Genomic DNA, 13,532 nt, shown 5'->3' with positions numbered 1-13,532 from the left:
TTTAGCTTTTCATACTCAATATTTGTAAATGTAATTAAGTAGGGTCATCTGCTTAAATTTATCTATCAGTATTAGGCTAATGAATGTGTGTGTGTGTGTGTTTCATTTGCTTTGTTTTTATCTTTTTAATGGTAAACTTGCTTAAATCAGTACCCTGTGACACTGTCACCACTCATTTTCTTTCCCATTACCTATGTTGTGTAAAAAAAATCTAGTCATTTTATTTGAACTTTTTTTCTTGGAGTATTTATATTTCTTTATTTAATTAGTAAATTATCGGAAGCTAAGGGATTTATTGTGATAAGGGCAAAGAGTTAAAAAACGCACAAACTCAGAAGTTCTAACAAAATATTTTTCTCTTTTCTAACTATTTTACTTTACAGGTTGAGGAGCTGCAATCTTTCAGAGAGAAGCTGTGAAGTGCTTTCTTTAGCGCTCAGCTCCCAGTTCTCTAGTAAGAACACCTCGCAGGATTCAGGAGTGAAGTAACTGTCTACAGGACTCAAGAGTTCATACTGTAGACTGGAAACTTTCAGGTCAGATCAACATATACATTTGTTTATTCCTTCAGAAATTTAAAAAATAAGAATTGTAGCTACTAAATACAGGTTAATTTATGCTTTATGTTTTACTTCTATCTACGTTACTTTAAACTGTCAAATTTCTTAACTAATTTTGGGAAGGGAATTTTTTAACCATCACCAAAACAAGATTAAATATTGCAGAATCTACTTCTTCCTGTACCATGATTACATGTTAAAACCAGTGTTGTCTTATTTTTTTTCTTATTAATTCTTCCGGCTGAGAAATTGTAGACTCTCAGAGAGAAGCTGTGAAGCTCTGTCCTCAGCTCTCAGCTCCTTGTCCAAGTCTTAGAGAGTTGGACTTGAGTCACAACGAACTGTGCGGTTCAGGAGTGAAGCACCCGAGAAGTTCCAAGTGTACAATTGTCAAGTCAGATCAAGTGATATTTTTGATTCTTTGAGAAAATAACCAATAAGAAAAGATGTTGTAAACATTATACCTTTTAAACATAATTTTCACTGTTAGCATGTTAGTATTGCTAAGTGTTCTCTAACAAGACTGAAGCATTTTCATCTGTGAAAACACAGAATTTCATAATCTAATAAAATTTTCGGCAGCTTTGCTTTGATCTCATATTTTCACAATACTTTAAAAGTAACTATCAGTCTGTTCAGGCACATTGTGGGATGATGAAGCAATCAGATTATAGTATACAACATCACTGAAAATGTTCACTATCATGCATTTTTGCAAAAGCTGCAGTAAAAACTATGAAAACTGTTTTACTGGTAAATGATACATAAATAAATAGGGCAGCACGGTGGCACAGTGGTTAGCACAGCAAGAAGGTCCTGAGTTCAATTCCACCATAAGGCCTGGGGTCTTTCTCTGTGGAGTTTGCATGTTCTCCCTGTGTTTGCGTGGGTTCCCTCTGGGTACTCTGGGTGTCCGTCAAAAGACATGCAGGTTTGTGGGGATAGGTTAATTGAATAATCTAAATTGCCCATAGGTGTGAATGTGAGTCAAACAATTTGTGGTAACTTGCTATTTTTAATTGAACAACAACAAAAATAACATTATGTTTTATCATTTTTTAACACTGAGATTTCTACTACAACACTTAATAAAACACTGTATGTAAATATCATATCTGTAATGCAATTATTTAGCATTATTTAATAAAACTTAATTATTTAATTTCCTTCTAGAACCACCTAGGCTGTTCTAAAATATCTGTTCATTACATTATTTAAAGGTTTCTCACCAAACAGATTCAGTTATGATCAAATATGTTGACAGTTCGATTAAAATTGATCCAACTGATGACCATTATTGCTCAGTAGCAGACAGTAACTGCAAAACTGAGTCATTGTCCATCCCGGACACCAGGGGCCGAAACTGAGCGACCCTTTCTCCTGCAGCCAATCAGATAACCCGGAAGCAGTAACAGGAAGGTCTCCAGCTGGATATGGGTTTGATGAGGTCTGATTTTTGAGGAAAATGAAGCTCAAAGTTTGTCTTCAGAGGCTGAAAGCTGCTCAGAGCAAAGATACAAAACATAAATCAGCCTTTAAATCAATTCATTTCTGCTCGAGTGACTCAAAGAAACCGACTAATTCCTGCAGATTCGTTTTTCGTTTACATATTGCATATGTTTACAGATTTTTGTTGATGCCAGTCTCTGATATGAAAACACACAGGGCGCCTGTAAATGGAGAGTTATTGTAATGTTGGGCGTGTTACGGGAATTTTGGCGCTAAATCTCCATGGCGACAGCTCATTTAGATGAGAGGGAAGAAGAAAAGGCGCCGTTGACTGAGCTTTAATGTCAGTTTAAACGACAGCCCTGATGGCAGACACGTTAAAGCAGAAATCAGTTATTCAATGTCCATATGAGGATCCACATGATTTGGAACAATCCGCTGAACTCACCTGCACGAACACAGATGTAAATCTTGACTCTTTCGGCGTTAATGTCTCATTACAGAAGCTTTTTTTTTCTTTGAGAGACATTGTAACGTGTTTTTAGAATCACAGTTTAAAATGCTTAATATGAAAAAAATGCGAGGGTTTTTTTTTATTTGGGGGGGGGGGGGGTGACGTCTGAAAGGTTTCGTAAGCGCTCGTTTTAATCATTTTGTAAAAGCGGTTACCTAAAGTTTTGTAACCCGCTAACAGAGTTTGAATTTACCGCAATCGTTTAGGGGTTACGTGAGCACTTATCTCGACCTGACTGGCTTCTTCTTCTTCTTCTTCTTCTTCTTCTTCTGTATAGGGTTTACTGGCGGTTGGCAAACAGCAAAATGGTGCATTACCGCCAACAACTACCTGACTGGCTTGGTCCCTCCCGACGGTTTAAAGGGACTCCTCGTATTGGCCAGCAGTTCTGGCGCCAAGATTCCAATAAAAGGGCGAACTGAAGCAGAAGCCTTTCACTGTCTCCGTCTGTCCGCTGCTGCTAGCTTTGCTTTCTGCAACTTTTAGCTTCTTAGGTTTTTTCTTTTCTTCGTCCTTTCGAACCCGCGAATTCATAATGCTGACCGCGCGCTCCCCGCTCTCCGTGAAGAACGAGCAGTCCCTCAGCGGGCAGCTGGACAAAATGTCTCTGGACAAAGAGAACACGGTGAGGCTGCTTCAGGTTCCCGCTCACAGAGGCCGCCGATTCTCTAAGGTCACCGAACAATTACAGGTATTGATAAAGAGTCGCTGTGTGTGCTGACGGTCTGTGTCTCCTTTCAGCCTCCGGGCCCGAACAGCAGCCGCATCCTGGCGTCCAAAACCGCGCGGAGGATCTTCGACGCTGCTGCGGTAAGTGAGAGAAAAGCTGCAGGAAGCTTCGCGCTTTTTGCGGATTCCTCATATCAGCGGACCGAGTCGATGCTGAGCTCACTGACGGCAGCTTCGTGTGTGTTACTGTGCAGATGTGGCGCCTAAACTGTGGCCGTGGCGCCAACAGTGAGCGGTAGGGCTGATGTCGGTTCAGGGTTCTAGTTTATTAGGAACAGCTGCTGTGGTGTTCAGGTTTCGTGCCGTTTCTGTTATTTTGTCCACCACCTTCAGATCAGTGAACGATACAGGCAGCAAGTCTGCACAAACTTTAACTTTTCACTGTGTTTGCTCCAGAATCGATGAATAAGCTGATCAATAATCCTGAGCAATGATCTTTGTCTTCAGCCCAAAGTGAAAAAGAGCAGCAGCTCGCAGGAGGAGGAGCCTCTGCTGAAGGACAACCCTCGCCGCTTCGTCATCTTCCCCATCGAGTACCACGATATCTGGCAGATGTACAAGAAGGCAGAGGCGTCCTTTTGGACGGCAGAGGAGGTGGGTGGAGCTGCTGTAATGGGGCGGGGCTAGATGCTGACCTCGGTGATACTGACGTGTTCTCTCTGTGCAGGTGGATCTGTCCAAGGACCTGCAGCACTGGGATGCCATGAAGGACGAAGAGCGCTACTTCATCTCCCACGTGTTGGCCTTCTTCGCCGCCAGCGACGGCATCGTCAACGAGAACCTGGTGAGACGCTGCGCCTGCTCTTACAGATCGTTTTGAGGTCACGGACCGCTGTAACGTTCTTGTTGTCGCTCTTTGACCAACAGGTGGAGCGCTTCATGCAGGAAGTGCAGGTGACGGAGGCCCGGTGTTTCTACGGTTTTCAGATCGCCATGGAGAACATCCACTCGGAGATGTACAGCCTGCTGATCGACACGTACATCAAGGACCCCAAAGAGAGGTACGCAGGAGGCGGGCCAAATACTGTTCTGTAGTGGCTTAACTGGCCTGTACTGATCTAACTGGTGAGTGACGATGTGTTCCCGCCCTCAGAGAGTACCTGTTTAATGCCATCGAGACGCTGCCGTGCGTGAAGAAGAAGGCCGACTGGGCGCTCAACTGGATCGGCAACAAGAACGCCACCTATGGTAAATAAGCTGCTGCCCGTTAGGCCACCTGACTCAATGGCTCCACCTCAAGCAGCTTTATTGATTATTGTCTGTTTATTGATCTGCAGGGGAGCGCGTGGTGGCCTTTGCTGCTGTGGAGGGGATCTTCTTCTCGGGCTCGTTCGCCGCCATCTTCTGGCTGAAGAAGAGAGGCCTGATGCCCGGCCTGACCTTCTCCAACGAGCTCATCAGCAGAGACGAGGTGAGGCGCCCTGTTGCTGTCGGATCGCAGGTATTGATCCAGTGATGATGTCACTCTTAACGTGTGTGTTTGTGCGCCTGCTGCGTTTAGGGTCTGCACTGTGACTTTGCCTGTCTGATGTTCAAACACCTGGTGAACAAACCGCCCAAGGAAACCGTCATCAGCATCATCAAGAACGCCGTGGAGATCGAGCAGGTGAGTCCCAGCTTCACCTGCAGCTGCTCTGCTGGGCCCACTGGTTCATGGTGGATTTACTGGTTCAGGATGGCTTTAATGGGTTTATTGGTTTGTGTGCAGGAGTTCCTGACTGACGCTCTGCCCGTCAAGCTCATCGGGATGAACTGCGACATGATGAAACGGTACATCGAGTTCGTGGCCGACAGACTGTTGCTGGAGCTCGGCTTCTCCAAGGTAACGCCCCACACAGGTCATGTGATCGATCATGTGACTGACTTAAAGGCAGAAAAACAGCATCACAAAACATCCGCACTCATCTCAGTCACAAGCTAAACTTTTAAAATAAAAAATGATCAGTTCTCCACACAGACACATTTTAGGAACTCTTTGATCTCAGAGAGCGACATGAGGAAGGTGATGGTGTGAGTGATGATGAAGTGCGCAGGGGTACGGACCTCAGCCGGTGATGGGGGCTGAGTGCTGCTGCAGAGTCTGATCAGAGGACGAGTGGTTCTCTGACGGACAGCGGCAGTGCGACACAGACGCCTATCTGAACTCGCCCAGGGGTGGGGGCGGGTGACCTCAGGGTGGGGGCAGTGGGTGGAGCTGACTGACATGGTGTTTCTGTGTGCAGATCTACCGGGTGGAGAACCCTTTTGACTTCATGGAGAACATCTCCCTGGAGGGAAAGACCAACTTCTTTGAGAAGCGGGTGGGCGAGTACCAGAGGATGGGCGTGATGGCGACGCCCACGGACAACACCTTCCGGTTGGACGCTGACTTCTGATGGTGGAGCGTCCCTGCCGTCACACTACCTCCGTCCCGGTGCATGCTGGAACAGACTCTTGGACTTTAAGGATCAAATGATGAACTGAATCTTTATTTACAGACTTGTGAGTCTGAGCCGCAGCATTAGACCTGATCAAATCTAACGCTGCGGCTCAGCGCTGTGTAAATATGTCGGGGTTTTAAATGTGTACAGTTTACATTTGTTTTTGGGGGTTTTTTGTTTGTTTTTTTTTAGTGTATTTTTAATACTGAGCTTTAATAAATGACTCCGTGAACAGGAACCAGCTCCGGTCTTTTTCTTCTGACATCAAGTTGAACTGAAAAGTTTAAAACATTTTTTTAAAATCTGGTTCCTCAGGTTTCATCTGATTTGACCGCGTAAACTTAGAAAGTCATGTTCATAGAGAAAACTAATCTGACCCAGCGTCATGGCTGGGCGGTGATCTGGTCCCTGTGGTGGCGCCAGCACCACTATCATCAGCTGCTTTTGGAACAAAAAAGCTGGACAGATGTGAGGAATGACAGACTTTTATTTTGAAAACACTGGACAAGACATGGGTTTTTAGTAAAAGAGGAAATTAAGTTAGAATCTGTTAAATGATTGGTTACGGAGGAGGCGTCAGTGGTTTATTTTTTATATGGCTTCGTGTTCATGATAGTTAGCAGGCGCTCAGAGGACTCTGACGACAAGCAGTGTCACATCTCCTTTCACCTCCACCTGGTTGATGGCGCTCAGCTCCTTCATGCGGTGTTTGTAATCGAGCTGGTGCTGCCCATTCATGGCAACTCTGAAGTGCTGCGCGTCGCAGCGGATGATCATCTGCAAGGAGATGACAGCAGGTTTAAAAACAACTTAAAAAAAAAAAAAAAATCACAACATGTGGATGTTAGGGCAGGGGTCAAAGGTCACCTCAAAGTACTGCCCCGCAGTAAAGGGGAAGGAAGCGAGCGCCATCTCCTCATGACCCCAGCAGTCAGACAGAAAGGAGTTCCTGACAAAGACACGCTTCTTCAAGCGAGGGTTCAGGTGGAGAGCGATGTCGGACCCGGTTGCTGGCCGCAGGTTCACGCAGAAACTGTAACAGGAAGTGATGTCATTAATGAGCCATGAAAGGCTAAACCGAAACTCTGAACTGCTTCATGTTTACTTTCTCTGCAGGTTCATGCAAGGTGGTCTGTGATGATTAAGTGACAGTCACATAACTCAATTTAAATTTATATTTAAATAAAACCTGTAAACTCTGAAAATGCTTCAGTGACTTTAATCCAAACATTGTTTATTTAAACTTGAACTTCAGTTTAAGCTAATCAGTTTCTACTGGCTCCAGACTTCAGGTTTACTACGAAGAAGTTATTCATCACAGTCAGGTTTTCATTGTGTTAGTCGGCTCAACAATACCTAAACCCCACAAACATAATGTCTCTGAGCAGCTTGTGGAGTCAGCTTGTAAATCAGAGCCTGTATTCACAAAGTTGTGATTAATTTATTATGAATTTAAGAATATAAAACTTATGTTGTCATTAACAAGAACAAAATTTTTACTAAAGTTAATTTAAGTTCTGATTGATGCCTCACTGATTGTCGCTTTGATCAGTTTCTGTACTGGGCTCCCACAGCTGTTTATTATCCTTACCTCTCTGCGTTCTGATTGGTCTCTCCTTTGATGATGATGCTGCGTCCGACTGCCATCCCATTAACCAGCTGACCTCTGAACGGGATACTCTGCAGGAAACAGGGAGTCAGACACACTAAAACATTTCCCTTTTTTTGGCTTTATAGTTTTAAATATAAATTTAGATCTGTGTTAAAAGTTAGAAGATCATTTGGTATCAAATAAGATCAGTGATCTCACTGATTAACGTAAGATCAATCGGTGAAATATGATAAATAATTTTCTTTACCAAAATATGATTTCAGGCCAACCATGTGGGCTGATATAATATGACTGATATAAAAAACAGAGTTTAATTGATCATATTTATGTTAAGTAAAAGAAGCTAAAAGTTGCTTTAAAAATAATTCATTCAAATTTCTTTCTATTAAACTGTTGTTATTGTAAGAAATAAATGCATCATCAATCAATGATTTGATCAGGAAAACTCACCAAATCACCTGATGAGGAGAACACTGGCTGAAACGCATGGAAAAAAACGTTACCGTTGCCCTGTGATGACTCGTGTCCTGTGCTACAAAGATACCCAAGTTATCTTTCTGCTATGATCCACTTAAGCTAACAGTGAGGGTCAGAGTTCACACCAAGCTGGTTATCAACTGGGTAAGTAACTCAGGATTTGACCTGTGCAGTCACATGAAAGGGGCGGGGCTTTCATATTTGGAGGCTTTTCACAGATCATGTGACTTTTCTTCCACAGAAAACAATCCTTATGAGTGCCAGCCATCCAGAGATGCTATCAGACAGTGATTTCAAATCTTTAGCTAACATAAAACTATAAAAGTGAAATGCAAATGCAACACAGATATTGAAAGGACACCTGATCAATTATTGCTGATTCGTCTGTGTCCTTATTGGGCAGACTGCCAGCGGGAGAGGTGGGGCTCTGAAACAAACAAACAAACAAACAGGTTAACCCTCTGATGGTAAAGCTGCAGGTTGCCATGGGTTACAGAGACACTCACTGAGCTCGGGGAAAGGATGCCCACAGCCTGAACTTTGACTTTTCCTGAGATGCTGATGGTGTCAACATGCTCCAGCTCCACTCTGTGTTTGTACTCCAGCAGGTGGGCGCCGTTCACAGCCACCTGAACACGCACGGAAAACAACACATCGTTGGACACCAGTTTGGCTCGCATTGAACAGTTAAACTAAAGTTCTGCCGTGCTGACTCTTCTCTGACACCTGATTGGTCGGCTCGTCTCTCACCTTGAACTGGTCTTGGAGGATGAGGATGATGAGCTCGAAGTCGACCTCGAGCCTGAAGGGCATCTCGTAGTGGATCTGTTCGCGGCCCCAGCACTCTTTCGTCAGCGTGTTGCACACGATGGACGACTTTTTGATCCTCGGGTTGAAATGGAACGCTACGTCGGCCCGCGGCTTCACGCTGCTGCCGCAGGTGAAGTCCACCTGGAACCTGTGAGACAGCGAACAGAGAGAGAAGATCCCGCTTTAAGAATCTGCACCCCGACTCTGACGTTTGTTTTTTTTAAAATATCTGATTGATTATGAAGATCGGCATCCTCACCTGTCAGCACCAGACGGCACAGAACCCTTGATCAGAACCATCTCACCTGGCAAGAACCCACCCAGGATCGTCCCAGCAAAGGGAATCGACTGTGGACAGAACACCACAAACATGAGGAGGGTCAGATGACCACAGAGAACACCTAGAAACACCTGAGAGGAGGGACTAGATCGGTGTGAATGAACCAGAGCTCAAACCTCCGTCAGCAGCTGATCAGATTAGAATCTGAAATTAGAATGTAACAGGAGAATCACAGAAATCCTCCTGCTTTCACGTAGAGACGCTCAGAGAAAACCTCCACCCGTTTACACGTATCTACAAATTTCATATATTTAGAGGTTTTTCCAAAAGTTTGATTTGGCACAGATTTTATGCCGAATGTCCTCCCTGACACAACCCTCCTGTTTGTCTGGGCTCTGACCTGCGGATGGGTGTGTCTCCCCTCCTGGGCTTGAATGTGTTACCCTGCATGCAGCACAGATCCACGTCTGTGCATTTGAAATAAAGTGAAATAAACGTGTCTAAACAGATTCAAGAAACGTTTGCTACATTCTTCCTGTCTCACAGTCAGGAAACATCTGCCCTGACAGTACTGCACTACTGCACGTTTGACCAAGCTTTGTGTCTCAGTTTAATTTTTGATATTATTTCTGCCTGAGCTGGTCGTTGTGCACGTTTGCACAGCATCGTTCTGTCAGGAGAAACTCTTGGATGGGACTCTCCACCAGCTGCTCTTAGAAGTGAAGAAGCTTTTCCATGAGACGAGGTGAAGCGTCTTCAAGAAACTTAAAGATGTCCAGTCGCTTTTCTTTCCAAGCTCCTTAGACTACCATGACCTGGATCACTGCGAACCTTCACAGACATCTTTGATTTGATTATAAAAAAATAACTAAAATAAAAGCAGAGCAGTAAATAATCTGCTCTCAGGTCTGTGGACTGTCTGTCTGTATCAGGCCGTCAGTTCTGCTTTCAGGTCCAAAGTATTCTCATTAAGCTTGTTCCGCACTTGTAGTCAAACGATTCTGACTCTAGGTAAAGACACCTACTAGCTCACTTGAATCACCACAGTAAGACTGTGTGAAGAGTCATGTGCAAAGGTGGCAAAAGTGCTCGCTCATCTTGGCTAACTAGATGCTGAAGTATTGCAAACACAGTTTACAGACACCTGCAGTGGTTCTGGTCTTCATGTGACATCCTCAGGGGACTAATAAACGAATAGGACTGCCTGTCATGTGTTTCTGTTCAGGCTCAGATGAGTTTGATGTTTGAGGCTCACAGTGATAAAATAATAACTCCCCCAAAGACGTCAAACCTGAAGTCCGTTCTGAAAATGTGAGGAGCAGAAGGTTCAGGTGTTTGTTTCAAATGTTGGGAGTGAAAATAAAAAGAAGTCAGAAAAAAAAAAACTACTCAAGTACCAACAAAGTATTTGTACTTTGTTACGTCCCACCTCTGGTCATGTGATCATTATTAAACTTCAAACAGTGCTCCACCTGCAGGAAAATATATAAGTTTATAGGTGGACCTGAATCGGGTGACCTGTGACTGTAATTGTAAACTGGTGCTAAAGAAATAAAGTTGAATTGAATTACAGTGACTTGTAGTCAAGTTACTTTTGCCCACAGCTCTGCTAACATCCCAACAAAGAATCTCTGTTGTTTCTCACATGTTTGAGCTGAATTCAAACCTTTTTCTTTTTGACTGTTATAATCATATCAGCGGTTTTATGAAGGGCAGCTTTCAGCAGCTGAGTCACTGATTTAAAGCTGGTTTTGTTCTCTCAGCAGGTCGAGACTTCCTGCAGGTTTTCTTTGTCTAGATCTGAAGGCCTGTTTTTACCTCCTCTTGTTCACTGTGAACATTTTCTTCCTGCTTTCATTAGTAGATTTTATCCTGGGGGAGGGGGGGGGGGGGGGGGGGGGATGACTGGATTTTTTGCACAAATCACATGTTTTATTCATATTGGATCTTCTCCGTTCTCGATCTTCATGCACAAATATCTCCTCTACATTTTAGAAGAAGTTACAAAAAATGTAACAGAAAGACAGAGCAGATTTCTCCTATACTGGCTTCCCTTCATTGGCACTCTGTTAAATACAGAATTCAAAATCCTGCTCCTCACATACAAGGTCTTAAACAATAAGGCCCCAACTTATCTTAATGACCTTATAGTACCATATATCACACTGCAGGCTTACTTGTTGTTCCTAGAGTATTTAAAAGTTGAATGAGGGGCAGAGCCTTCAGTTTTCAGTTTGAATTCAGGAAACAGACACCATCTGTACTTTTAAGTTCAGGCTTCAAACTTTCCTTTTTGCTAAAGCATATAGTTACGGCTGGATCAGGTGACCCTAAATCCTCCCTTAGTTATGCTGCAATAGGTGGAGGCTGCTGGGGGATTCCCACTGTACACTGGGCATTTCTTCTTTGCACTCTATGTGTTAATAGACCTCTCTGCATTTAATTATTAGTTATTATTAATATCTGGCTCTCTTCCACAGCATGTCTTTGTCCTGTCTTCCTCCCCAGAGCAGATGGCTGCCCCTCCCTGATCCTGCTGGAGGTTTCTTCCTGTTAAAAGGGAGTTTTTCCTTCCCACTGTTGCCAAAGTCCTTGCTCATAGGGGGTCATATGATTGTTGGGTTTTTCTCTTTATGTATTATTGTAGGGTCTGCCTTGCAATACAAAGTGCGAATGCTGTTGTAATTTGGCACTGTATAGACAAAATTGAATTGAAATTAATTGAACTCACTCCTTAATCTAGACGAAAACCCACTAAAATTTTTGCATATTTTAAATTTTCTATGTCCAACCCATCAGATCAGATCAAATCAAACTGTGCCGACCTGTTCTTTAATTCGGTCTAAAATAAAACACGAAAAGGGTGACACGTGACTCTAAAAATGATGCTGGGCGGAGGCACCAAACTTTAACACAGTTTGTCCAAAAAGGTTGACGAAACAAAGTTTTTAGTGGATGACACTAAAGCCGGAATCTCAGGGGTCAGTTATTATATTTACACGATGTCACACGTGATGTAGAAGAACGATTCATGATAAATAATCAGTGTCAAACAAGCCAAAACACCGTCGCCAAACTGAATACAATTTTGAAGATATTTTACAAATTGTCTCAGATGTGTTCACATCTAAACCCAAACATACTTAAATCACACTTTAAATACCTGGTCTCTAATTCAGCCTGAAAAAACAAAACAAAAAACAAAAACACGCTTAACCCACACAACATCTCATGTGACCGAAACTTATGTCAAGCCAGCCTCTCTGACGTGTGTTCCGCAGTGCGGCAGTACCAAAGGTTTGCTTCAAAGCTTCTATAAATAAAGTTTTTAGCGGATGATATTGAATCCGAACTCTTTCCGTTGTTTTTCAGTGTATTTAAAACACTTCGAATATTTTTAAAAGAATGTTTAACATAAGATAGTCATTGTTTAAGGCTGTTAGGTGAGCTAAAATGCTAACTGGTCCCTTCACAGAAGCATCGTCGATCAACAATCGATTTATCCTTGAAAGTGAGAATGAAAACTGATGATACAGATCAATTCGAAACCGTAGGATATCTTACCGGGTTGTGGAACACCTGCCTCGGGTTGGAAATCGACATTTTTGGGCAGAATAGCGTCTCCGCAGCTCTTTCTGACTACTTCGTTTGTTTACTTCCGTTTATGACGTCACGCGGACCACGTGTTCAAGGATAAGACCAAAGACTACAGACCCGAAGATAAAATCAGAGCACACAGTAATGTCAACTGAATTCTCGTAGAAATATAGTTAAACCCACTTTACCCACTTTAAACTAAAAAGCGTGTTTTTGGTCTAGACTGTTATGTAAAACACGCTGTGGTCCTTGGTGATGACGTCACTGTCCTCTCCTTAGGGACTGCGGAGGTTTGGTGAAAAATCAGTCTCGTGGTTCCAATAAATGATTGATGGGAGGCAGGTTTCCGATTGACCTCTGGGAAAAAAAACAAAATAATAAAAAAAAATAAAAATATATGAGGAAATCATCTCAGTGAACATTATTGTCAAAACGTGGTTTGCTGAGTGATTAACACTGAAAAACTTCTGGAAAATGTTTTTATTTATTTTGGAATAAAATGTATAACTGCTCAATTATCTCCAAACCTGCTGTCAGCCACCAGGACAAAGAAGAGATGAATATTATCATCATGTCTGACTCACATGTTTATAACGTATGAACACTGAAGCGCCAGCCTTTGAATTTTATCCAGAACACAGAGACAGGTTTTATCCTTCCTTACATCCTCCTGTGAGTGACAGATTAAAGGAAAATCCTTAACCTTTGACCCTCCACATCACATGTTGCTGGCGACCTTGACATCAACTTGATGCAGCCTGTTAGTTTAACAGATGCAACACTGGACCTCAAAGTGTACACTGAGTACAAACTACATATCCCATGAGTACATCCAATTCTGTCTCACAAAGACATGCCATCCCACCACTGGACTGCAGGGTTTTTGTTAATTAAATTAGAAACACCAGTGCTGTCTTCATTATGAAAATAAAATATTGATCATTTTTGAGAATAAAATCTGAAATATTTAAATGTGCAGATTACCGTTGTTGTTTTAGGACAAACTGCCATGGCTGTTGTTCCCTCTACAAACTCCTTGTGCAGATAAGTTAGTGGAACAACTGATCATCCATTGTCTTCATTT

The 13,532-nt window shown here is 42.9% G+C and overlaps 2 protein-coding genes and 1 non-coding gene across 3 annotated transcripts; 2 read left to right on the top strand and 1 right to left on the bottom strand.

The window, feature by feature from the left end:
- Nucleotides 1–1,926: 1,926 nt before the first annotated feature.
- On the top strand, nt 1,927–5,882 carry rrm2 (ribonucleotide reductase M2 polypeptide). The gene is made up of 11 exons (XM_087852566.1): nt 1,927–2,007; nt 2,801–3,148; nt 3,265–3,333; nt 3,700–3,846; nt 3,920–4,036; nt 4,120–4,253; nt 4,346–4,440; nt 4,530–4,663; nt 4,754–4,858; nt 4,961–5,074; nt 5,475–5,882. The coding sequence occupies exons 2-11, from the start codon at nt 3,059–3,061 to the stop codon at nt 5,625–5,627; spliced, it is 1,158 nt and encodes a 385-aa protein (XP_087708692.1). The 5' UTR covers nt 1,927–2,007; nt 2,801–3,058; the 3' UTR covers nt 5,628–5,882.
- LOC118454406 (small nucleolar RNA SNORD94) lies at nt 5,264–5,399 on the top strand. Its single transcript, XR_015720775.1, has one exon. It is a non-coding gene; the product is annotated as a small nucleolar RNA SNORD94 (small nucleolar RNA).
- Nucleotides 5,883–6,139: 257 nt separating the features above from the next.
- Nucleotides 6,140–12,518, bottom strand: LOC102790857 (galectin-8-like). The gene is made up of 9 exons (XM_006793435.3): nt 12,416–12,518; nt 8,831–8,919; nt 8,512–8,719; nt 8,268–8,390; nt 8,123–8,188; nt 7,735–7,761; nt 7,264–7,352; nt 6,540–6,705; nt 6,140–6,449 (listed from the first exon to the last, which is right to left on the bottom strand). Exons 1-9 carry the CDS (start codon nt 12,452–12,454, stop codon nt 6,300–6,302), a joined length of 957 nt encoding a protein of 318 aa, XP_006793498.1. The 5' UTR covers nt 12,455–12,518; the 3' UTR covers nt 6,140–6,299.
- Nucleotides 12,519–13,532: the final 1,014 nt, after the last annotated feature.

Source organism: Neolamprologus brichardi, chromosome 15 (assembly GCF_056152115.1).
Source record: "Neolamprologus brichardi isolate AB-2024 chromosome 15, ASM5615211v1, whole genome shotgun sequence".
In the NCBI taxonomy this organism is placed as follows: domain Eukaryota; kingdom Metazoa; phylum Chordata; class Actinopteri; order Cichliformes; family Cichlidae; genus Neolamprologus; species Neolamprologus brichardi.
Note: the sequence above shows the minus strand (reverse complement) of the source record. Positions and strands in the feature narration are given on the sequence as shown.